The sequence below is a fragment of the Podarcis melisellensis genome, assembly GCF_964234715.1.
Source record: "Podarcis melisellensis genome assembly, chromosome: 4".
Taxonomy (NCBI): domain Eukaryota; kingdom Metazoa; phylum Chordata; class Lepidosauria; order Squamata; family Lacertidae; genus Podarcis; species Podarcis melisellensis.
This window is the reverse complement of record NC_138531.1, coordinates 42567273-42593687: the sequence shown is the minus strand read 5'-3', so window position 1 is coordinate 42593687 and position 26415 is coordinate 42567273. Positions and strand designations below refer to the sequence as shown.

Here is a 26415-nt window from a genome sequence, read left to right as displayed (position 1 = left end):
GTATTGATTTTAAGAGGTGATGGGGAGGGGGGTCAACTTTTATCTGCTTGACACTGCCTAATGAAGTTCGTTTCCTCCGAGATTGGCGATGGGATAAAAGTTTGCCTTGAGGAGGTTGGAAAAAAGCATTCCTGTCAAACTGGGGCTCTGAATTACAGAAGTTATTTTTACCACACACACCCAGAACCACAGGGGCAAGGAGAACAGGCTCTGAAGAGACACCCTCTACCTAAAATAGTCACACACTTTCACTACTTCATTTGGACATCATAATAAACCATGGATTCATAAGAAAGGAACGCACCTGTGAGACCCTTGGCCTTGCTTGGCCAGAAGGAGTTCAGAGCCCTTGCTCCTGTTTTGTTTTGTTGCTCCTGTTTCGGAACAGCATACATGAGGAAAAAATTGTTATCGGAAAAATTAGAACAGTTTGATACTGATTTATGATTTCTAGTGTTTGCTTTGAAAACAATGCATTCTTAAAAGTAGTTGACTGGCAATTACAAGCACAACCAAACTGAAAACTGTTGACAGTATGCAAAGCAATTTCCAGAGCAAATCAGCTGTAAAAACTGGTCTTAATGTTAATACTCTGAACACTGAAATACATCCATACAATATGAAGTATTAAGAACCACATTTGATGACATTAACCATTATTTGGTATGTAAAAACATGCAATGGTTCGCTAAGAGGATTTCACACACTCCACTCATAATACGTTCCTCATTTGAAATACTCTTTCACTTATGAGAAGTAAGGAGACATTGTGGGAATTTTCAACAAAGGTGTATATCCACAGGAAGTTCCAGTAATCTGGCTGCTATACTAGGGGGCAGCCATTTTTTTTCTGAACAGCTTTCAAAGACACCCACACATTTCTTGAATTGTCATAATCTAGCAAAGATGCTACCAGAGTAGGGATAACTGTGGCCATATGACCTCTTCAGAAGAGGGTGCAGATCTATTAGACTATAACACATTTGTGCTGCATTCAGCATGGACTTCAATTCAGAGCAGATACATCTTGGAAGATCTAAAACTCTGATTTTATCTCCTGAGGAGACCCAATGACTCTTGTACCAGCAATTAATGCTTTAGGACCATCTGTTTTAACTGCTACACAAGTGTCATGCTGACACTGCAAGGACTTTATGCTGGTATGTAGGTATCAGCAGGGGCACTCCTACTAGTCACCATATTGGTGAAGATGAACCACTGTTATGAACTATGATGTTAACACACAAAATGGCACATGACACATGCATAAACAAATTTGATGTAAATTTATTTCCTTTTTTGTGAGTGGGGCGGAGGGCTGAATTCACATGCAGCACACTGACCCAATAAAACACTGCTGGCATCTCAATCCAGCATCTTAATTCTGGAAGCTCACAAGCCCTTGTTGGGCCATTTTGGTGGTGGGGGTGGGGTTTTTTTGTTTTTAGATTACAAAAGTCTATATTTCTGTGTATCTAGGGAGCACCCGGTATATAGAAACCACTCCCTTATTTTTGGGTGTCCCTATTTTGATTCCAAATTGAAACACTGAGATCACTGTTGCAATAGAATCTGAATTTTATTTGCATATATATATATATATATATATATATATATATATATATATATATATGATATTTTTTAGCTGCAGATTTTGAGATGGTAAATATATGTACTAAAAAAGGCAAATTCAATGTCAGGAATTATTATGAAAAAGATTAATAATGAGAGAAACAAGCATCATAATGGCATTTTATAATCTATTATAGTCACATTTAAGAATAGTTTGTACAATTCTGCCAATTCCAAGGTCATCTTAGAGCTAGAAAAGCTACTGAAATGAGCAACTAAAATGATAATTAAAGCAATCTTTTCATATGGAAGTATTTTCATTTTTAAAAAAGATTGAGGCTGTACTCCTAAACACACAATGAGTAAGCATCACTCAACCCAGTACTGTAGATCTTATTTTTGAGAAAACTTTCATAAAATTAAACAGTAGAGGCAAGATACAATAGAAATGTATAAAATTAATAACAACCTGATATTTGGACCATTTTTCTCCTTATATAATACCGGAGCTTGTTGGATCACCCCATTAATTTGAAAGGGCTTGCTTCAGAGCTGATGGAAAAGTACTTCACAAAATACATAGGTAATGTCTTCATTTCAAAAAACTAGACCTCACTTAATTTTTAAACTCATGAAGACTTACAATCAAAAAGTTAAAATAGATAACCTCCATAAACAAATACGAACATCAAAGCCAAGCCCCAATAACAACCTCCGAAACAGGCAACTAAACTATGATATTAGATACACTAGCAAAAAGCAAGTTAGGTAAAATCCCCTTTAAAGCAGCCATGTTTTTACTAGTCTCGAAAACAAAATCGCCTCAGGTCCTGATGCTTTCCACAGCAGTGGATGCCAAAACGGAAAAGGACTGAACCCTGGCTATTCCTGGGATTGAGGGATCTGGAATAAGGTTTCAAAGGATGACCAAAACTTGTGGGAAGGAAGATATGGAAGAAGGCAGCCCTTAAACTACTCATTCTCAAGCTGCTGAAAGCTTCAAAGGGTTAACACCAGAACCTTGAATTAGGCTTTGAAAACAAAGCCATAACCACCGCATAGCATGTTAAACTGATCCGACGGAATTAAAACGCTGGACAGCAAACTGGTTGCAACATTTGTACTTGGAGCAATTTCCAAATGTTTTTTCAACACAGCACCCCCAATGTAGAGTACAGTACAGTAGTCCAACCTGGAGGTTGTTATGGCATAAATTACTGTAGCAAGGTCCAATCGTTGCATTTACGAACAGTAATCGTTCAACTCTGGCAGATGTGCTGTTTGAGAACTTTTATGCAACTCCACCACCCCCACCCTGAAACGTTCACTGTGAAAATCTTGCAGAAATTAAAAACAACATTGTGCAATATATACACAGCTAAACATTCATCTCAATGGAATTTGCACAGAAAAAATTCTCAGCAAACTGTGCCCAGATGATTTATATTACGATGAACTGACCAATAGGCTCTCATAAGGGACATAAATGAACACTTTAGATTATATAGGTAGTACATAGCTGTGGAATATATATATACTTTTTGTTAATTAGGTATCCAATAGTAACAAATTATGCACCTATTACAGATGACCTTTGGAGTCACTCAAGGTACAGTCACAATCATGCATTAAAATCTGCTTTTCACTGTAATGTGTGAATGTATGAAATTAAATGAGGCTTGCAATGTAATCAGTGTGGTTGGCTGCCTTAATATATTCCATTTCAATTTCAAATCACCACAAGCCAAGAGTGATGAATCTAATTTGATCCGTTGCTCACAAAACCAGTGAAAAGAGTTGTTAGAAGCCTTATCAACAACTGGCACCATGGCCACATTTCAAAAGTGGTTAATATTATTTTATCCAGTATCAATGGAAGTCTTAAAATATTCAACCCCCCAAAAAAATAAAATTCCACAGTGTTAGAAAGGCACAAATATTAATCTAGCAAAAACTATATGCTTTAATTAAAATCCACAGAACCCAGTAACTTCAGAGTAAAACCTATAATATTGATAAACAGTAGGAAGTAGTTAGTCCCAAGAATAGCATCCTAGTATAACTGTGCATATGGAAACTCATTACTTATAAAAATGTATTCACCACATCACCAGTATCTTCTATTAATATCATTATTATTGTTTGATAGCATCTAGTGATGTCCCTCTGCTGACAGAGGGATTCAGCAATGGCTGCTGGCAATGGAAAGGGGAGGGTGGGGATTTTTCCAATTCCGCACAGCTATTATGCTGCACCACTTCCCATGCTGTTTTGAAGGGTCTCCTAACTCTTTGGAGAAGATTGGGAGGCAGTGCTACAGGGAGGAGGGGGAATCACAAAAAATTAGACTTCTTCTCCATTCCACTTTCAACGTCCTCTGAATCAAAGTGCTTTCTGACAGCAAAGGAGCACTACTGGATACAACCCATATTAATTCACCCTATTGGATTCAGTAAATTAATTGATTTATCTATAACTCGAATGTGCATATGAGTAAAATAAATATTTCTGAAGAAAGAAGCACAGTTTTGCTTTTAGATGGCACATACAATGGCTGAGTTCACACATAAGGCCAAGCCATCATTTGTTTAATTGTGGTTTAAAACCATGCGTTGCTGTTGGCTTACAAAGCTTGCTTTCGCTATGGCTCGTTGTTACCTATGAATGCCAAATCCTGATTTAATCCTGATTTGGTTTGGCACCTTGCCTGAGTCATTCACAAGGTCGCAGAGATGAAAGGCAAGAGGGGCCAGAAAATTACAAAAACTGTCCAGGCAGATTGAGAGCTTATCCATGCTTACCTTGTGCCCTGTTTGTCCCAGGTTTGTCTGAGCGCCCCCTTTTTTTGCTCTGGAGCTTTCCCTGCAAACAGCTACTTCAGTTTTCCATGGACTGCCATTTGTTCTAATTCTGCTTTAAAGAGCAGGTTTTGTTGGGGAAGACTCCAGGGCAAAAAAGGGGGGAGGCGTTCAGACACGGAACTTTAGAGCACAGTCTGAGCCTGGAAAGCATGGATAAGTCCTGGCTCTTGCTAGTGCTTTTTGGGAAGTAACATTAACTGTTCATTCCGCCTGGCAATAGACCCCTTTCCCCAACAAACTTCTTCCTGGCAAGTCCTTCCTCTAAAGCAAACCCACCTAGCCTTGCTACTGCTCTGCAAGGAGAGAAAAATGTAAAGAGACTGTTGGCTAATTCACTAACATATACAGTGGTACCTCAGGTTACAGATGCTTCAGGTTACAGACTCCGCTAACCCAGAAATAGTACCTCGGGTTAAGAACTTTGCTTCAGGATGAGAACAGAAATTGTGTGGCGGTGGCAGGAGGCCCCATTAGCTAAAGTGGTACCTCAAGTTAAGAACAGTTTCAGGTTAAGAATGGACCTCCAGAACGATTAAGTTCTTAACCCGAGGTACCACTGTATCCAAGTGAGTATGTTGAAAACACAACTTAACACATGCACACAAGCTCAGATAAAATAATATATCCCCTCAGGCTCAGAATGATTTACTTTTTAAAGGCCTCAAGGAAAATGAGGGACTCAGGATGCATTGAAGAAGCAAAAACTGAAAAGTAGTGAACAACGGGATTTGTTGAGGCATCTCTCACAAGCTTCCACTGACAAGAACCCGCTCATTCTACAGTCTGCACACAGGAGACTAAGTGAGAGATTTCAGGTGCATTGCACAGCAGCTAGCAGGAGGGAGAAGCAGATCAGAACGGAGCTCAGGGAAGTTCAATTAACAGCTGACTTGCAAAAGGTGTGGTGGCCAGGATAGAGTGTGTGTTGGAACTCACGGGGGAGCTCTGACAAGCAGGGCACTGCCACACTTTGCCCGAACTATGGAGCCTCTTACGGGTAAAGTTTCTCTGAGAAGAAACCAAAGAACACTGGCCTTTCTATTTCACACTTTAGGTTTCCCTCCCCTCTCAGCACCATTGCAGGGGAATCGTCTATTGCCGGGAGAAAGGAAGGGAACATTGTTTGGTTCGCATGTGCAGAAAGCAGCTGAAAATCTCTAAGTAGAGTCCCATGCCCTGCATATGCAGTGGGCCAATGCCAACTGAGCAGGCGATGTGCCAAGGCCATGCCTGTATAGGAGCACTGCAAGGGCATTCAGGGCATCAGATGAAGAATGGCAGGAGACAACAAAGGTGTGGTTTATTTCGTTATCTGTGGAGGCTGATCCTGGCTTCTTCAAGAGGCCATGGTTAAAATATGTTTTAGCATAGTGTTAAGTGTGAAAGTAGGGACACGGGTGGCGCTGTGGGTTAAACCACAGAGCCTAGGGCTTGCTGATCAGAAGGTCGGCGGTTCAAATCCCCGCGACGGGGTGAGCTCCCGTTGCTCAGTCCCTGCTCGCAGTTCGAAAGCACGTCAAAGTGCAAGTAGATAAATAGGTACCGCTCCAGCAGAAAGGTAAACAGCGTTTCCGTGCGATGCTCTGGTTCGCCAGAAGCTGCTTGGTCATGCTGGCCACATGACCCGGAAACTGTACGCCGGCTCCCTCGACCAATAAAGCGAGATGAGTGCCGCAACGCCAGAGTCGGTCACAACTGGATCTAATGGTCAGGCGTCCCTTTACCTTTACTTTTAAGTGTGAAAGTGGACAAAAACCTCCCCATGCTAAAAAATATATATGGGAGAATGCCTCTTTTAAGACGGTACTTACAATCTGTGGTTTTCATGAGAACTTTTTTTAAAAGCATTCTGCCCCTGCTGCCCTGGTATGTACTTTTAATTGGGATAGCCATTAAGTCTTTTACGTATCCAGATTATTTTTCTAAACTTTTAAAAGTAAAGTAAGACATATGTGCACATATGCACCCGCATCAAAAAGCAAAGCCATGCACAAGTCCAATCAAGAACAACAATCCACACACAATTTAAGTTCTTCTATTTGTAGAACAGTCCCTCCCTCAAACTTCCTATAACTAATATAGAGAGGAAATAGTTCCTACGGGGATTCAAATGAAATATTTCAACTCTAATGTACTTGTTACTATTTCTGTTACTAATCCAACCCCATAGTTATAGCCCACTCACAGCAATAAAAACATGAAGCAGTCACATAAATAGCTCAGTATTTTAATTCCAAGTTCATAATATCTGACACTAATAGGATTATTTGTTTTTATCTAGTAAATAAAATAGCTCAGTCTGTCACTCACTTCCTTGTATTCTTTTTTGTCTTGCTGCATACATCTTTTGTAAAATGAAAATGTCTGTTTTAAGTGGAAATATTACGGTACATAACATTTTCATGTCAAAATAACTGCATTCTTAGATTTTGTGTTAAATAATTTAAGACAGGAAAATATTTTGATACACATTTGACAGTTATAATCCTAGCAAGATCAACATCTTCATAGGTTAAAAATAAGGTGAAAATAAAGAATGCAAGGTAACTGGACAAGTTACTCTCACTAGATTTTTATTCTGAAAACCTGGGTGCAAACTGAACTCAATGAAAGCAGCAAGATGCATTGCTGAACACTGATGAATTCAGTGAATTTAAGAGGCCAGCTTTGGCACTTTTAGTAAAGGTCTCTCTATAAAAAAGGTAAATGAGTTTATTCTAGTTTTTTACCAGTATCATAGGACATTCATGTAAATGTGCAATAGGCAGCCTTTGATTAAATGGTGGGAAAATAAGAGAAGGATGCTCACTTTATTACTCTAGTTTATACTTTAAATTTTTTTGCACAACAACAACTTGGTAAGCGTATTTGGGACATAATTCTCAAAGTTCAAATCAAGTGTTACCCGTTTTAAAATAAGGGAGGGAAACAGTCAGATGTGAAACAGGGATATTAAATGGAGCATAATACAAAGACAAAAATGACATATCAATTTTGCTTTACATGTTTTCTAGACTATAAGGCACAACATTATTTTATTCTCTGCCACAGGTTGTAGTCAGAAGAGGTGCATCTTTCAGTGTTATGAGGCAGACTGTGGCCTTTTCTCAAAAGCACATTAATCTGGCATGGAGAAGGAGCCCGTGAGTAATCAAATCTGACACCAGCCAGCTGCGATGGTACAATTCCCACAATGCAATTCAGAACTGGGTATTGCACCACAGGAATCATAACATGAGCGATGTCCAGCAGCAGTCCAAGCCAAGCAACTGATTGGCTTCCAACAGTGCCAGTGCCTTACATACCTATTCAGAAGGAGGGTGTGAATGGTGAATACAGACTTGCTTGCGCCTGCACCACTAGGGAATCTGGTCACTCGCTGTATGCTGAGGGTCCATTCAAGCCTGGGGATTGGCCTTGAGTGCTTCATAAACAAGTTGTGATGCGCTCTTTGGATCCTAATATCCAGGTAAAAGAATGCTGGATAAAGGGAGTCCCACTTTGTAGAACATGTTGACACACAGTTTTCATTTTGGAATGTTTGTACAGTGGTACCTCGGGTTAAGTACTTAATTCATTCCGGAGGTCTGTTCTTAACCTGAAACTGTTCTTAACCTGAAGCGCCACTTCAGCTAATGGGGCCTCCCGCTGCTGCCGCGCCACCAGAGCACGATTTCTGTTCTCATCCTGAAGCAAAGTTCTTAACCCGAGGTACTATTTCTGGGTTAGCGGAGTCTGTAACCTGAAGCGTATGTAACCTGAGGTACCACTGTACTTAATACAAAAAAACCCCTTATTTAACCTCTATCATGAGGTTCCCACCATTCAACTCTACCTATTTTAAGACTGCTCCCTCCTACTGACCAAACATTCCAGCCAGATTCTCCAGTGCTTCAGTTTGAATTAAATTTGATTTAAACTGTTGTGATCTGTCCTGGGACCTTAAGAAGGATGGATAAGAATTTAAACAACAGCAGCAGCAGCAGTTCAGAGCGATAAGTAGTTTACATTGCTGTCATGAAAGGTGGCTTAATTTTTATTTCTATATTTGTAAGTGGCAATGTTAGCTATTAGTGCAAAAATAGCAACAGAGCACCCGTATAAAGGATTATTGTACTTTAATGTATTGCTTATTAACATGACACTGGACATTCCCATATGAAAAGTGCCAAGAAGAGAATCCATCTAACAACAACCCATGAGTCTCAAGAGTATAAAAGATTCTTTGGAGAAATCAAGGCTAATGACTGCTCATAAAAATGATGGCAACTACAATTTATATACCAGCTTTAATTTCAGTGTTGGTCTTGTTTGTCTGCATGTTATTAGGTCATGAAAGAGGTATGGAAGCCAACTCAGAGAATTCACACTTGAGTTAGGCTTGAAACCTAGAACTCCCAAATCCAAATGTAATTGCTGACCACCTGACAACCCCACCGCTCAGTGCTCCGTTTAATAATTTTAACTCCAAATTATTTATGCTTCACATATCAGCAACGGCTGGCATCGTACCACAGAGCTGCCTTCCTGACAGTGGTGTTGCTGCTGCTTGGCTGGGCAGTGGCTGGACTGCCTAGCGGGGCATGAAGAAAGATTTGACTCCACTATTGTGCCCATGCAGTCCCAATCTCTCTGCCACCACCCCTACCCCTGCGCCATCTCCGAACGCCAGTGGCGTAATGGCAGCCCTGTGGCACTGCCCCTCTGGACCAGCCACTCCTGTTGAGTATGTTGCTAGCTATTAAAATTTTTGTGGAAGCAACTAATGCCTTGACCTTCTGAGAGATAACAGTAGCAGCAAGAAAACAGACATAAGCTCCAGGAAAATTCAGAAGAAAACTGTAAAGCAAAGCAAAATAACTTTATCATACTTTCATAATTCATTAAAGGCAGATGTTGGCAATATCTTTAACCATTTGCTGGCTTCAAAAGATGGAGGCCAGGAATTAAATTAAGATGTCAGATGTTAGTAAAGAAAATACGGTAGTAGTTCACCAATTGGTCTTTTAAATGATCTCCAGTTCATAAAATAAGATTTTAGAATTTTTTTACTAGATAATTATACTTCCTGATTTTGTAATTAGTGGAACTACATGTAATTACATAATAATTATGATGGTAATTACGTAATTAAGATGTATAATTATGTAGTAAAAAACATTATGGAAATAAAAACTATCAACTGTATAACCACAATACATCTACAAAAAAATTCTCTCCCATTGCTTTAAAACTCTATTTCCCCACGAAAAAAAATCAGTGATTAGTCTATATCAACTACCTGATGGCAAAATAAAGCAAAATCTTACAGATATTAAGATCTGAATTATCCTCTTAAGACTTAATTATACCAATTTAGTAACAATCAAATGTATATATTTTGCTCAAAATCATTGTAAATTCACAAAAATCCAAATGAAGCAAATTAAACAAAGCCACAGTGAAATCAACATTGTAGATTTTTATATTTCTTAAATACTGATGTTCGGAATACATCAGAAAATATATGACGTATGCCCAAGAAACAGTTCTCTAAGGGATTGGTTCATGTTGGATTCGTATTACAGAAACTTTATTCCATTCCAAAAGCATTGCATATGCTATGCTTTTGTGTCTAGCAAATGTATCCTGTTACTTAGGCACAATTTCAAATTGGGCCTGAATCTGCCTACTTTTCCAGGAATATTTAACTTGAGTATATGGCATTCTTTTAGTTATCAGCAAGCCAATGAACCTTGGGAAGGGATTCTGCAGCGAGTTATTCATCTCTAGATTGACTGGACATGAAAAATAACCATAATGAGCAGTTTTACTAGTTGATGTTTGAGAGGTTGCCTTCAAAGCTACTTCAATTATCAACTTGATGATATAAATACTACCTTGCTATCTATATGCCAATTCAGCACACCCTTCCAAAGTACATGCAAATTCTTATGCTATCTCTTGCACCTAAATGTACTAGTAGTCTAAGTGTGGGAACTCCATTTTCGCTTCTGGAAACACCCTGTTCTAATGAAGCATTTCATTCTTAAGTTTCTTTCGAGACACAGCTGCAGCATTCTGCATATACTTTTCTGAGTAATTGTCACCTGCTAAGAGAGACACACTGAAGACCCACCCATTACTAGCTCTGAGAAATACTGCCACTATGAAAAGTCTGCCTGTAAAGCTTTCTAGCAATTCATCCATAAAAAAATCACTTTCAATTGATATTTGGTACACCACAGAGGGAACACAGAGGGGGAAAACGATGTTTAAATTACAGGATACAAGCAAATATTCAAAGTTAGATTTTGTGTTTTGCATGTAGGTCATACAGCCTAACTTTCATTTTTCTAAATGCAATTTTACAGTTTATTCATCCAGAAAGTAAACTGGGCATGTTTAGTATTTTTTTATGAAGGTGGGAGTGTAAAATGCTGCTGTAACTGTGTAAAAGTATTTACTTAGTATGCATTTAGTTTGGTTTATAAATCCGGTGTATAAAAATAAATAGCATGAAGATATTAATAAGTACTGAAATGCACTCTCAAGGTACAGACAATGCTTTTAATATCTGACATTGTTTCAATCAGAACATATCTCAGTATAACCTAACCTTTCATTTTTACTTCAGGCACTATTCTGATACCTTTAGGAACTTCGCATTTCAATGTCAGAAAGCTCTGCAATTAAGGTGTTCTATATCTACTGCTGGGTTAGCAGACTTTCAATGAAAAGGAATGGAAAAATGCAAGACTCAATAGAAAGTCAAACATGTACAGAAATTATTACTTCTGATCTGTTCTTCAAGATATCATTCTTTCCTGGCTTCTGTTGAGGTTAAGCTGCAGAGTTCCTGTCTATTGTTCGAAACAGAGCCTGATACTCTTAAGTAGATATGTTGTCACCCTTTCTTACCAGGCAGACCAGTGTGATGCCTTTTCAGAAAGTGCAAAGAAGTAAGTTACTCTTTAAAGAGCTTTCCCACCTTTTTCTAAATGTCTGTCAGGATAGATGTAAGAACTACTTAAACAAACAGGCAAATAAAAATACTAGAGAATACCAAAAGTTTGAATAATTGGGGCTAAAACAAACACGGGTTTTGGTCCATTTATGCTCTACTCCTTGTCACTCTAACCCAAAGCTTTCTCTAGCCTTCTCATTGCCTGCAAGCATCTGTCACTAGGCCCTATGTCAGATCCCATCAGTCCCTGCTCTCCCACAATTAGACTGACCCTCCACTGCCCTCGCAGTAGGAGTAATGCTCAACAGAAGATTACCACCAGCACCCCCAACCAGTTAAATGAGTTTAAAACACTCCTTCCTTAAACACTGTTTTTTTCAGCAGAGTGAGGGGTATACAGTGGATTATTAGGAAATGTGGGTACCTTCTTAAATGGGGAATTCCTAAATTCAAGCAGTCAACTAACTTGTGTAAATGATGAGAGCAGAATGATGCAGACTGGAGCAGCACAACAGAGCAGAATAGCCTTTTATGATGAAAACTTCCGCTTTAAACTCACAAGGCAATTACAGTGTTTCAACATACCTTTCTCTTGATCGGTAAGTTTCTCCATTGCATAGTCCATATCAAAAATGTACCGGTAGAAGCACAGCTGGGTGTACAGGGCCTTGTCAGAGTACTGTAACGTAAAAAGAACATAAATGAAAATGCACCAGGGAAAAGAGCTAATACCAGAAAAAGCATAATCAGTTGCAACTTTCATACACAAGCTATGCTGATTTGCTGTTATGCATTGGATTTAAACTTGTTTGGTGTTAGGCAAGTTTTTAACTTTTGTTAAGCTGCCTTGGTAACCAACTAATGTGGAGACAAAAAAAAATTCCCAACCCCTCTAAAAAACCTATGCGGCTAACTTGTTGTCCTATATGTTGCTAATACGGGCAAGTTCTGATTTAATTAACATAAGATGCATGAATGTGCAAATCATATTACCATCAGCAATTCAATGCAATTGTTTTATCTTCTGAGAATTTGCTATTTATCTTAGTTCTTTACTCCAAATGCAATTAATAAGTCTGTAATGGTAAGTCTTTGTGAATAATCAGATTCAACAACATCTCTCCAATGTTAGCTAGTGCCACTTGCTTTATAAGAAGCCTACAAGACACTGGGTACATTATGGAGTTATTTGTGCGAAACTTTATAATTTAGAGATACTATGTAGATGCAGCTGAAGGATCTGACCACAGTTAACCAACCATTCAGAGCAGTGTGCCACAGGCCATTTACTGTTTCATACGTTGCTCTGCATTAATGTCACCTAAAGTGGCTCAAATGAAGCCAATCTACAAATGTCTACAATACAATTAATCACTTTTACAAACTGGGGGGAGAGGGGGATAAGACTACCAACACAAAATTGAATATAGCGTGATGTATGGAATTATTAAAAAGGCAAGCATTACACTGATGAAATAACAGGATTATTTTGAAAGTTTCAAAACTATATCAGAAAAATCACATGGGTGCTACTCAACTAAGTTTTACTCAAGAAGACCTTTTGAAATCAATGGACCAAACTTAATTTTGTTCATTAATTCCAATGGGCCTACTCTGAGTAAATCTTAATGTTAAAAACGACACCCCAGGGATCCTTGGGAGAGTTTTATCCCTCTCTTTGCCATGATGTTCCAGGGATCGCTGCAAATTGGATTAAGATGGGAAGTTTAGTTACTGTCAGGATCAAATGTGCTTTAATATATTCTGTAAGCCAATCACTCTTACTGAACTTAGACATAAAAGGAGACTTGGAATAACTATCTGCTGCAATCCAAATCCCCAAACACCTGGACTGTGGTGGAAGTGGACTGAGGGCAGGCGCCCCTCCGCTTGATTCAGCTGGCCTCCCAGTGACAGAGCGATGCAAGTGTCACTCTGTTGGTGCATACCCCCCTCGTTACCTCTCAGACATGGGTGTCAGACAATGGAGCCCAGTAAAAGGTTGGGCAGGGATAGCAGCCCAGGATCTGCTAGGCCTGAAGCTGGTGCAGGGACTGAGCCTGATTTGCCTGTTCCCTTCCACCAGTGAGTGGCCAGGCTGTGGATGTGGTGGTAACTCAGCAGCTCTACAGAGCAATGGCTCTGACAGTGAGCATAGGATTGCCCCACCAGTTGCTTGGGATTACGGATGTATCAGGGTTACTGAGATACACAGCTCTTCCCATTCCAAGACATGAGACTCCCTGAAGTGTTACAGTAGAGTTTTCTAGTAGTTTGACTGAAAAGATCAAGATATTGTGATGAAACCGCTGGACTCTATCCCCATATCAGCATGCATAGGTTTGCTTAACAAGAAATTGGGTTTATTATTTTGCATGCACAAGATGACATTGCTTTTCAGACAACAGTGCTTCACCTTAATACTTGCCCTAGAGGATATAGGTAGGTGGTTCATTGCTTATTTGGTTACAGATCCACAACAAGCAGGCTTTATTCCTGGGTTAGAAATTGCAATTGTGCAGCAAATAGCAGAAATTGCAAATAGTGCTGCATGTCATTTAGTTTTAACTTTTCAACTTATAGATGGAAGACACCTCACAACAACCTAGTTTATTATTATTAACTAGTGGGGTTTTTTGGGGGGGCAGACATTATTAGATTGACCCATCTACAGTGGTACCTCGGGTTAAGTACTTAAATTGTTCCGGAGGTCCGTTCTTAACCTGAAACTGTTCTTAACCTGAAGCACCACTTTAGCTAATAGGGCCTCCTGCTGCTGCCGCGCCGCCGGAGTACAATTTCTGTTCTCATCCTGAAGCAAAGTTCTTAAACCGAGGTACTATTTCTGGGTTAGCGGAGTCTGTAACCTGAAGCGTATGTAACCTGAAGCGTATGTAACCTGAAGCGTATGTAACCCGAGGTACCACTGTAATAATGTTGCCTAAAACCTAAAGCAAGACTAAGAAGGACCAAGATAATCAATCTTTGGAACTCTACATATATCGTACATTCAGTCACCTTCTCAAAAAAACAATTCTGGCCTGTAATTAATTGCATCTGGGGGGTAGTATCCAACATGATTTTGCTTTCAGTGGCCTTGCTACCTTTGTGGATAGGGAATATTTTTCTGTCCTTTGGAAGATTGGATTGTAAACAACTATGGTACAAATAGAGTCCAAGAAGATAATATGGAAACCTATCATGCTGTCATGAATACATGTCAATAAACTTTAACAAAATTGTGCAGCAAGGAGTGTTTATGCTCAGGGTTCCAGCCAGCTGAAGAAGAAGAAGAGTTTGGATTTGATATCCCGCTTTATCACTACCCAAAGGAGTCTCAAAGCGGCTAACATTCTCCTTTCCCTTCCTCCCCCACAACAAACACTATGTGAGGTGAGTGGGGCTGAGAGACTTCAAAGAAGTGTGACTGGCCCAAGGTCACCCAGCAGCTGCATGTGGAGGAGCGGGGAAGCGAACCCGGTTCCCCAGATTATGAGTCTACCGCTCTTAACCACTACACCCCACTGGCTCACAGCTGTGCCTTCTGTCAGGATAGTTTATTTCATTCCTCTCCCACATGGCTTTCTGTACTCCTGCAAATCTTGCGACTCCCCTAAGCCTGCATCTGGCTTGCTCATGCTTTCAAAAAGAAAAGCGAAAAAAAAACATGCACAAAAGTATATTTGCTGCTTCTTATAAACTGATGTATGTCCCTGAAGACAGAATGCATGTTGGTTTTATGTTGTCCAAACATGTGAAAAAAAGAAGAAAAGGAATTGAATATAACCAGTGTAGAGCTAACAAATAACACAAGAAGGAAGGGCAAGCAAGTTTCCATTTCAAAATTAAGCTTAGAAAGAAGAGAGGGAGGACTTGGTCATCTGGCCACCAATCCAGCACGATGCAGAGCTAAACATTTTGGACGTGTACTGGGGAGACCCAGGTTCAAGTATCCAGTCAGCCATGAAGGTCACTGGGCGACTTTGGGCCAGTTATTTTCCCTCTGTTTAACCTACCTTATAAGGTGTTGTGAGGATAAAATTGAGAAGGGTGAATCATCTACACTGCCCTAGAGCTTCTTAGGCAAAAGGCAGTATATAATAATTGATATATAGTGACAATCACTACCACATACACAAACAAAAGATGACACCAACTTAAAAGCAGTTTGACAAAATAATGAGGGTCTGGAGAAATTGTGGAAGTGTTCTTTATAGATTTCTACCAGAAGAACTTAGGTGAAGTGTTGAACTAGCCAAACCACTGGAAATCCTGGACTTTCAACGCTACATGTGTAGGATATATTCTTAGTCATTAGTTGTTTGTTTTTAAAAAACACATCTTGCCATACTGAAATTTGGTGTTTTTGTTTATTGGTCTAAAATCAATGTAAGGTTGCATGTTCTAATAACAAAACCTTATTATATTCCATATGGCATAAAGGCCCAATCAACACCTGCATATTATATTGTTAAAAATGCAACATTCAGAGTTAACATTTTGTGCTCTTAATACTACCATACTTTCACCCTTCCTTCACATGAACTTATTTTATATAACACAGAAGCTTATTTTATTCCTTATTAGTTATTCTATGATATGCATCATCATTATACTATTATACACCACTTATTTTTAGTAAATCCTGATTACTGCTTCCTGAAGAAGGAAAAAAAAGGAGGACGACAGCGATTAAGTTATTTGTTTAGTTTTTTGGATTCAGCAGTAATTGCTGGTACACATCTCCCTGACTGCACACATGCAGCAGGTTGAATAGAACACTGAAATTACCTCCTTCATAATAGTTTGTTTTGATAATGTATTGTGTGTCGAGATGATGAGAAACAGTTGCTGTCAATTTGATTAGCCATTATATTTTTATGTTAATTGCCATTATTGGGTCCATTCTGTTTAGTGTCACCATAGAAGCCATACAATGTTAGCATAAATAACAAATTGGAGTAAATTAGGAAGATATATTTTTGCCAATTCATTTTAATTGCCCCTCAGTCCTTCCGTTGGTTAACGCAGCTGTTGACCCATAATAAGCGCTAGGTCAATATAGCTGCTTGTCAATTCAGAAATGCAAAGTGCTGTGTTACTCGTAATGGATATACAGCCACCTTTGCCAGCCAACTGAAGCAAACGACTGACAACCCAAATGAAGGAATAAAGCATCAGCTATGGAGTTTAGTGACCTGATATTAGCAGAGAGGCTAATTGAAAGTCACTACCTAAATGGATAAGAATTTTTTTTTAAAAAAAAGTTATGCACACACATATATTTTTAATTATACCAACACCTCCTGCCCTTTTGTTACCTGGCATATTTTGCAATTAGTAACTAGTGGAAAACAAAAAGCTTTAGAGATTTTCAATGTCAAATACAATTAAGTTAGATTAAGTCACATATGTGAAACCAAGGAAGAGGTGCCTTACATGGGAGGAAAGCAGCCTTTTAAAATTTTGCAATAGTAAATTCTCATTTACCTTTGGTGATGATATTTTAAAAATGCAATGCATCTGAAAGGCTGTAGATTTCAATGGGGTCTTTTACCCAATCTCTGTATTCACAAATATTTTCATTTTGCATTCACATAACCGGAAGAAGCCCTTTTTTGTCCTCTAGTGACTTTTCGGCTTAATTTCTTTGGTATTACTCTTAGGCATTTCTTCAACAAGCCCCCTTCACCAATACCACTGAATAATTCTAAAAAATTCACTGAGGTAATTTTAAATGAGACATATCTTACATCTTACTTTATTAAGAGAAAATGAATAAATGAATAGAGAAATACAAATTAAATAAGCTCAAAATATATAAAGGTCATATCTTGGACAAGCATGCATAAATAAAAGATCTAAATTAATCCACTTTTAAAAAACAACAACTTGTTGCCCCCCTTGTGAAAGCCAGTTTCAAAACTTCTCTCTTGAATTGCAAATATAGGTTCATTTTTAGGTTACCACTTAATGGGAACACCAGACGTAAGGATCACTTGCACTCTTCATAGTAATTAATAAATGTTATCTTTAAACTTCTAACACATGACTCTCTCCTGTAGTCTTGAAAGAAACTCTGGGCAAATGGTTCAGATCCTGGGTAAGGAAACTCTAACTTTACTTTATTCACAGGTATGTAGAAGTGTGAATGGTTCTTGGTTCCGCTATACCCAACAAGAAGACATTTCTAAATTATCTTCAGATATGTTGCCCCATGAAATCTGAATGTTTATGCTAGTTGTTCTAAAGATTATTTCAACAGCCAGAGGAGCACACATTTCCATGAAACTTTTTAACAGTCCAAGTTGTACAATCACAAAGAGAACCTAAGGAAGCCTTGTTTGAAAGAATTGTGATTCACAGGCAAAACCAGGGCTCATAATATGTATGTATACATAGCTACCCACTTTAAAAAGAACATACAGCTTCCTAGCAGGGATTTTTAGAGATAGATTATGGGTTTATTTATTAAATTTGTAATCTGATGTTTCCTTTCTTAAACACTACAATCTACTTTCACTATGAAATAGAAAGGCAGGATATTAAGATTTCTAAATAAATTAAAAATAGCATTAGAAGCCAGTGTAACAGAGGCAGCTAATATAGATGTTTATGAGCACAGTGATATTAATTTATAATTATGACACTACTATAAATACAATGCAATTATAACCATTTTTATGGATGTAACAGCACAGATGCATATATAAATAAGCATATATTTTAGACTATGTGTACTTCAGGTGTGCAATGCACAGATTAATTAAAGAAAAAACAAGGCCATTCATTTCTGAGTGACAGGTAGCCAGCCATTACTGATAACTACAGTATGCCTCAGGCTGTTTGGTTACCATACTTGGACCCAATAAGCACGACATTTATTTGTCATAGCATGAATTGCTGTTTTTCAGTTGTTTACCTATTTTTTTCCCAGTGCACCTTTTCATATTCCTAAAGGCTGCTTTTCATATTTTATGTTTGAGCCATATTTCTCAGGCTCAAAATTAGTACTGCAATTTACTTCCACATTGGAATATGCATGCAGCCATTGAGTAATAAATATAGCTAACTCCATAACGTATACATACATACTCAAAGTAGCTCAGCGGCTTATGGGCTTATCACAGTACAGTTGCACATATTACTTAAATAACATAGGCGCAGAATTGAAAATGGTAATAAAATGAGAAGCAGCTCTGATTTTATATCTATCTACCAGTTTTGTATTCCTTTCTATTTTATGCTATGAACCGTAAAGTGGGGTGGGGGTGGAGTTTGCCAACTCCATTACATTGCTTTGTAAAGAAGATAATTTCTACAGGCTAGAGAGATAACTTATTTGTATTACTTCAATTAGTTCTAATACAAAACAGTGGCACCACTTCATTAATCAACTGCTAGAGAGACTTACTTTTATAAGAAGTCTTTTTGGTAATTTGATTAGAAAGAATGGAGGCTCACATTATCATCTGATTCTGCACATCCATCAAGCAGACAATTTAGGACAAGTTCTTTAAAAATAATTTAAGTTCTTGTCAGAGAATTGTGTCTCTTCAAGAGACATTTTTCTACTGTACGTAGAACCAAGTTCCAAGAAATACTTCAGTGTTTTGAGAGATGTTACTCTACCCTTCCCCATCCCTCCCCCTGAAAGATGCAGTCATTAAAACCTAATTATTATCTTCATTTTAAACAAAACCTAAAGTGAATACCAATTAATAACAACATACTAATGAGCATCTGCTGTGATGAAATTGAATATGAATGTGCTGCAAATTTCGGGTTGTTGTTTTTTCTTTTTGCATGGAAGTGTCACTGGTCTCATTCAGCAGCTAGAAGATGATAAAAGATGTACTTCATTTTTCACCATGCCATTTTGCACATGGCGATTTGCAATGTTAGAAAAAAGGCAAAGCTCAGTACTTCAAATGCTTGTATATATGAGTTTTGCTCATGGGAATCTCAGGAGGAGGAAAACATTTATCAACTTTTCAGATAGAATTCTTATTAAATTACGTTTATTTTAGTCAAGTTTACCCTTCTACCAAGATCAAAATATACACAACATATATAAATATGCAATTATCAAGGCACACAAAAGTACACTTAAACAAGAAATGTCTTAAATATGTGTCTGTATGAGCTGTTGGGGAAACTGCTTATCTTCTAAAAAATAAAAGGGTGATCTCCCCCTCTCTTCCCCGGCAGTCCCCAAATCTGCTGTGGAGTACCCCTCACCAACCATCTTGAGCATTTTTGGGACAGTTTGCAAGAGGCTGCATGGAGAATCAGAAGTATTGCTGGACTGGACACTACCAGAGTTCACTCAGTACAGAAAATTGAGATGATTATGAATAGATTACTAATAAATTTAGTAATAATAAGAGATGATTAAATAACTTTGCTAAGTTACTATAAATAAAAAACAACTGAAAATCAATGTTTTACGATTCATTAACTAGTTCTGTTATTGTCTAGTGAAATACCTTGACGTTTAAAAACTTGAAATATTACTAGTTGGTTGAACAATTGATGCCAATAAGGTCACCTATGCCATGCCTACTTAACTGCACTTCAGAGGCATCCCCAACACAATTTAAGGCTGTCCATCAGTGATGTCAAGCATAGAGACCTAATGTGATTGGTCAACCAAACTCTTCATCGCCTCAAAGTGCTATTACAACTTTCAGACAGGCCTTGTATGGGAGTAAATTCATTAGGCTAGTTCAGAACCTATAAGAACAAGGGTTCAAAGACAGTTAATATGGAACTAAGAATTGATGCTTTTGAATTATGGTGCTGGAGGAGACTCTTGAGAGTCCCATGGACTGCAAGAAGATCAAACCTATCCATTCTGAAGGAAATCAGCCCTGGGTGCTCCCTGGAAGGACAGATCCTGAAGCTGAGGCTCCAATACTTTGGCCACCTCATGAGAAGAGAAGACTCCCTGGAAAAGACCCTGATGTTGGGAAAGATGGAGGGCACAAGGAGAGGGGGACAACAGAGGACGAGATGGTTGGACAGTGTTCTCAAAGCTACCAGCATGAGTTTGACCAAACTGCGGGAGGCAGTGGAAGACAGGAGTGCCTGGCGTGCTCTGGTCCATGGGGTCACGAAGAGTCGAACACAACTAAATGACTAAACAACAATAACTGAGTTCTGGGAGCACTTAATTCAATTGTGGGATATAGCTCATTGTGGTACAAGAATAAAACAGACTTGGGAGCAGCTGTGAACTCATCTTGAAGAGCCTGCAAATTTGTATGGTCCCAGTTAGCCAATTTGGCTTACCATGACGGAAGAACCAGGCCGCTATCTCCATTGCATAATGCTCACCCTGGCCATGGTTTAACATGTGGATGGACAGCAACCTACCTCCTCCTCCAACTTCAGCAACATTTGGTTTCATTTTCCCTGAATCTGTATTTTCTTCCCCCAAGAACCTAATGCAACTGAAAGCTGCTTCTAACCTCAGTAGATGGTTGGAGAGCTGATTTGTGCAAGCAATTGAACATAGACTGCATGAATTGGATAAACTGAACAAGTACATGTACATCACAGTATTAAGTACATCACAGTATTAAGTGCTCAACCTGTATGTCCAAAAGCACATATTAAATATGGGGCAGATTTGGACTGGGTGATTGTTCACAAAAATTTTTTAAAAAATCTCTCAGTGGGATACATTTTCAAGCTATGATATTGCAAGTTTTAATCTCTGTTAATTGAACCTAAGGAAACTCAAACTATTTCATCACCAAGTTTCACTATCAACGTGTGAGAATCCCTGAAATAAACATTTATGTTAATGAACTATTATAGAAAATGTATACAGAGCGGCTGTGCATTCATTGTACTCAAACAGCTGCAGCACATTACTCAGTGATGCTTCCTCCTAGCTCTCCCTTCATGCAATCCATACTTCTCTGAAGTTCCATTCAAATTAGTCATCTTCAGAAAGCTATTGTTTCTTCGTTTTTTTACTTTCTTTTCTGGTATTTGCAATACTAGCATTCGGAAAAGTTCAACTGAACTAGTTAATACATTAATGGCCATAATGTGACTGAGCAATCATAGTAAGCAGACTTTTAGTAAAGAAGCAAAAACCTATGTGAAACATAGGTTAATGATGTATTTTTTTCTAAGATTTTAATGGACATTGGCTATACAATAAATAAATTCTGCAACTCATAGACCTTTCAGAGAAATTCAGCCTTCTGTCTATACTGTGAGCTTTCTCCTTTTATCAGTTCATGTATACACATGATTGACTGAAGAGGGGGAAAAGTTTATTTTTGACCAGTCTACTGTGATGTACTACTACCTTTTGGAAAATAAAACTGAAAATTTCAGTAAAAGATTATCTCTTCCAGGGGTATAGCAGGGTATTTGGGGTCCCTCCAACTATATTTTTGGTCAAAGTACAAAAGCCAGTAGGCATTATCTTAGAACATATCAAACAAAAAAGATCAAAGTGAAATTATTCTACCTCAAGGTATAGAGATCCAACTATATGCAACATTCATATCTACCTGATATTACTATTGATAGATTGAAAAAGGGAGAAGAAAAGGAAGAGTGACTAAAGGTTGCCCATAAAACTCTTGCCCACAAAGCATTATAAGATAGGGAACAAAATATCAGAGAAAGGGAGATTGTGATACTGTGAGTGTAAATTCGCATCTCAGAGAAAGGAAAAAGAGCAGTTTCACTACCTTCTGGTGGAAGGCAGGGCAATGTCTGAACTCTGCCAAAAAGATTATGAAGTCAACCCCCTTAACAAAATAAACATAAAAACATTTAACTCAACATGGCAACAATTCAAGCTTTAGCAAACAAAGAGCCTGGAGAAGCAGAGTCATCCCTGAAAGCTCTGAGTGAGCAGTGTGCAACATGAGTAGCACAGTTTGAAGAGTTTACTTCTCATCTTCCACCGAACTAACTACAATAGATCAGGATATGGACAGAATACTGAGCACAACAGGGAGAAGTCTATTCTTGCCAGAATCTTCCAGTAACTTTAGGATAACTGGCAATTCACTTCCAGAACCCAACGTCTATGTGGTCACCACAGCACTACCAGAATGATCTTCAAGTCATATTCCTAATTATACGCATAAACTGCCGAATGAATGAGAGTGGAGAGAATGCATATAGGAGCCCTATTAGTCATACATCATCACACCACATAGTTCCTAAAAATAAACCTTGACATAAGGTCCAAAGTTGGCTTTTTAAAACTTTGAATGAAGAGCCAAGGATACAGACTTCACCACATCTGCCTGTCAGGCATTGGTTGGAGGACACCACAGAGGCATATTCATCAGGTATTGTTTATCCCACCCAATGTCTTGATGGCTTCTCTGTATAGATTCAATGATCTCATTCTCCCTTGCCTGTTTATATGAACTTTGGCTGAGATGTCTGCATGCATCAATATGTACAATACATATTGTACATACTGATTTACACAGTGCCGAACCCTGAAGTGACCAAAAACATCACCAAAAACTCACAAACAGGGTGTAACTGGGCAGGACATGCATATACACACTCTGCTGACACGTGGGGGGGGGGGCGTGAACAGAACCCCCATATAAAATATTCATCGACTGTACTTCAGTCTTGAGCTAAATGGTCAAGACTAGATGATGTATGACAAGAAGCTTTAATTGCTGGTGCTCTTAGAAATTCACATGTCCATTGCTTTTCCTTCTGCTATGCCATTGTGAAAGTGGCCTTCCATCACAAAAGACTTGACTCTACTGTTAGAAGGATCTTGTGAGATTCCTGGAGCAACACACCCTGAGATAACCTCTTTTGAAACAGAAACAAATCTGCCAACTTTCTAAGGAACTCATACTGGAAAATACCTCTCATGCTGAAAGGTCACTCGAGGCAGGCATATAATGACCCATAGCTTAAAGTGAAAGACTAGTATGCTCAAACAAGTGGATGTCCTCAAAAACACTTTGGGTTGCTAGTGGTCAATCTCTTCCCATCCAATCTGGAGTTTCCTAAAGAATGCAGGTGCCCTCCTCCCAAAAGTAATGGAAACTGCAGGTAAAGGCTGCTCATTCATCCTCACCTATATCTATTTCAACTTGACAACTCAGAAGCTAAGTGGAAGTGTTTGAAAAGCTTTGTATATAGTGTTGACTCTTTTAGTATTGAGATTACAATACACTAACATATCACTATATGCCATGTTGCAGGATAGAAAGAATGCCCCATGGTGGTAGGAAGTTTTGCCTGTCCCAGAGTTATTGTTTTTGTTTGTTACTGTGTTATGTATTTTTCTGTTTTTATATTGTAAAATTCCTTGTGATCCTTTGAAGAAGGGTGGTATAGAAATTTTAGTAATGATAATGATGATGATGGTGATGGTGGTTGCACCAAGAGGTTGGTCTACCCCCCCCCCGAAAGTCCATAAGCTATTTCCTCCTCCTTTGCTGTGAAGCCTTTTGCTCTCCTGATATGTACTGAGGCCTTAGTACAGCCAGCCTATCCCTTGACTCATTTTTTTTTGGTGCTGGGGATAATTAGAAGGATTACTGTTGTAGCCTTCCATCAGGCAATAACAGCTGCATTGCAGGCCCCAAGATTCCTGCATAATCTAATTTTATTGAGGACCCAGAAGTTCTGATCACAGGAATGTGAGATTAGTGGAGTTTGATTGAACCCAAGCTTAAAACAAGATAATGTTTGAAATGAAGGCCAAATGAAGGCTTGCTTTAGGTGAGTTTCTTACAAAGCAAGTCTGGGAAAGCTTGCTCATCACAACTCAGAATCAAAATATCAACTGCGTGGAATAACACGTTGACATTACTAATTTATAAACAAGAAAGTCAAAGTTATTATGCTTAGATTAGTCTTTGATAGTACAAATTACTATCGTACAATGTGTATGAATTATCATTACTAAATGCAAAAAGAAGTGGCTGCTCATATATACACAGATCCCTAAAAGGCTTTTGATAGAGTTGAATGATTTCTGTTTTAAATGTCAAATTTAAGTAAGGAATCTTAAAGACATTTTATTTTTTACAATTTACTTTGAACCAAATATATAAGATATCCAAAGTGATCATTAATAAACATCACCAAGCTCGGCCCAGAAATCTAAAGATGGGCATGCAAAGAGAGCACCATCTCTAAATAGAAATATTTTGCAATTACTCTTACCCTTCACCTACTACTATACCATTAGGTACATTTTGGACTGTATCCCAGAATCACTCCCAGGTGTTCGAGATGCTACAATGACACTTGGGAACTCTGTTCTACATTTTCAAATGGAAAAGCCAGCAGCACTTCACATTATATCTGCAGATAAACTGCTCTAGCAGATCTTGCAAGAGATGCCCCAAAGGAACATAAGCAGCTGAACCCTGAGTTGATCCATGATGCCTTGAGGCAGCATATAATGATAATGAGCCAATGATTGGATAGCTTGCCCCTAGCTGGGCTGTCCCATTCTGCCTTAGTGACAGCCCAGGAAAGCACACTGTTAAGGGCTCTGAAAAACTACCATAGCTCCCTTGGGTGCAGAAGGAGTGTCAAGCTCACCTTCCAGGTTGTCCTCAATGAATTGTGACATGATCATTCATTTGCTACAAGGACTGGAAAGGGTTCAGATAGGAATAATATTTACAAGTTGTTGGTATTAGTTCATTTTTTCCTTAGAAAGATTACCGTCTCCTTCTGGGTTTCGCCGCTCACGCCTGTGCAGAAGCGCCAAATCGCACTGCACACCTGCGCAGACACAGCACTTCGAGTTGCGGGCATTTCGCGTTACGGACGGGCCTCTGGAACGGATCCCATCCGTAACATGAGGTACCACTGTAATTGGATTGGATTGGGGACTTACCCCTGCACCCTTCAGCCATAGCCCCTTGCATCTCCTTGTAGCCTTAGTTATACAGAATGGTAAAAAACCAACCAACCAACCACTAGAAGAATTATGCAAAATAAGAGAAAGCTTGTAGAACTGACCCAGTTTTCCTTGGCAAATATATTGGATTTCTTGGGAACAGATTTTAAGCATGGCGTATATGCAGCCTTGCCCTCATGCTGCTTGTTTGAACTGTAGACATGGGCAGCCAACTCAAATACAACCCTATATAGCTCCTCAGAAATATACTTCAGTCTGACCAATAGAATTTATTGACCTCAGGAAGTTTTAACTAAAATTAATTTGGTTTAGTTAAATACAAGCTTCATGCTTGCCTCACATCTTTCTTTTCTCTCTCTGTTGCTACTCCCTCATTCTCCACTTTCTTTATGATAAAAAGGCCTTTATCAAATGAATATGGCAAGGAAAGGAAAAGTTTGCACTTGATCCATAAAGATTTGTGTTCTAGCGTTGCTGGAAAAAAAAGATGGCACCCTGCATATTATCATTAATTAAATTTCTGTCTCACTTCCCCCAGATGGGCAGCAATCAGCAAAACAATATTTTAAAAATAAAATAAAAGCAGTTAAGAACAGTAACAGATTCTCACAGCTAATAATTTCAAGATTGCTAGGAGCAGTATATTTCAGCAATCAAATGCCTGGATGAACAGAAACGGATTAAATTACTCCTGAATATTAATAAAAGGGGAGACAGACATACCTCATCAGGGAGGGTATTCCATAAATGAGGAACTGCCATTAATTGCTGTAAAGAATCAGTCTCTTGTCAGGCAGGGACCTAGTTCGTACGTCATGGTAAAACCTACTCAATAGTTTACTCTAAATGCACCAACGTGGGCTGTTTTGCAACTACCGAATAGCACATGGAAGAAACAAACCACAATTGTTAGCTTAACGTTATGTGCGAACCCGCAATTGTGGTTTGTTTTGCTCCGATTAATGAAGGCTGGTAAGCCAAGAACAAACCTAAGCTACAGATCAGGACTTGCTGTGAGGAAAACAAAGCATGGTTCCAAGGTTGGACTTGCACTAGTGGGCAGGAGCTAAACAACTCATAATGGCGTGTTAACAGCAAATTGGGCCATGGTGTCACCACAGCCACCTTCTTTCCAAGGC

The 26415-nt window shown here is 38.7% G+C and overlaps 1 protein-coding gene across 1 annotated transcript in view; it reads right to left on the bottom strand.

Moving 5' to 3' along the window:
• Positions 1 to 26415, bottom strand: part of POLA1 (DNA polymerase alpha 1, catalytic subunit) — a 179730-nt gene that overhangs the window by 33211 nt on the left and 120104 nt on the right. The window contains exon 36 of the mRNA XM_081909016.1: positions 11965 to 12058. Coding sequence (XP_081765142.1) covers positions 11965 to 12058 — 94 coding nt within the window. The remainder of the gene's footprint in view (positions 1 to 11964; positions 12059 to 26415) is intronic.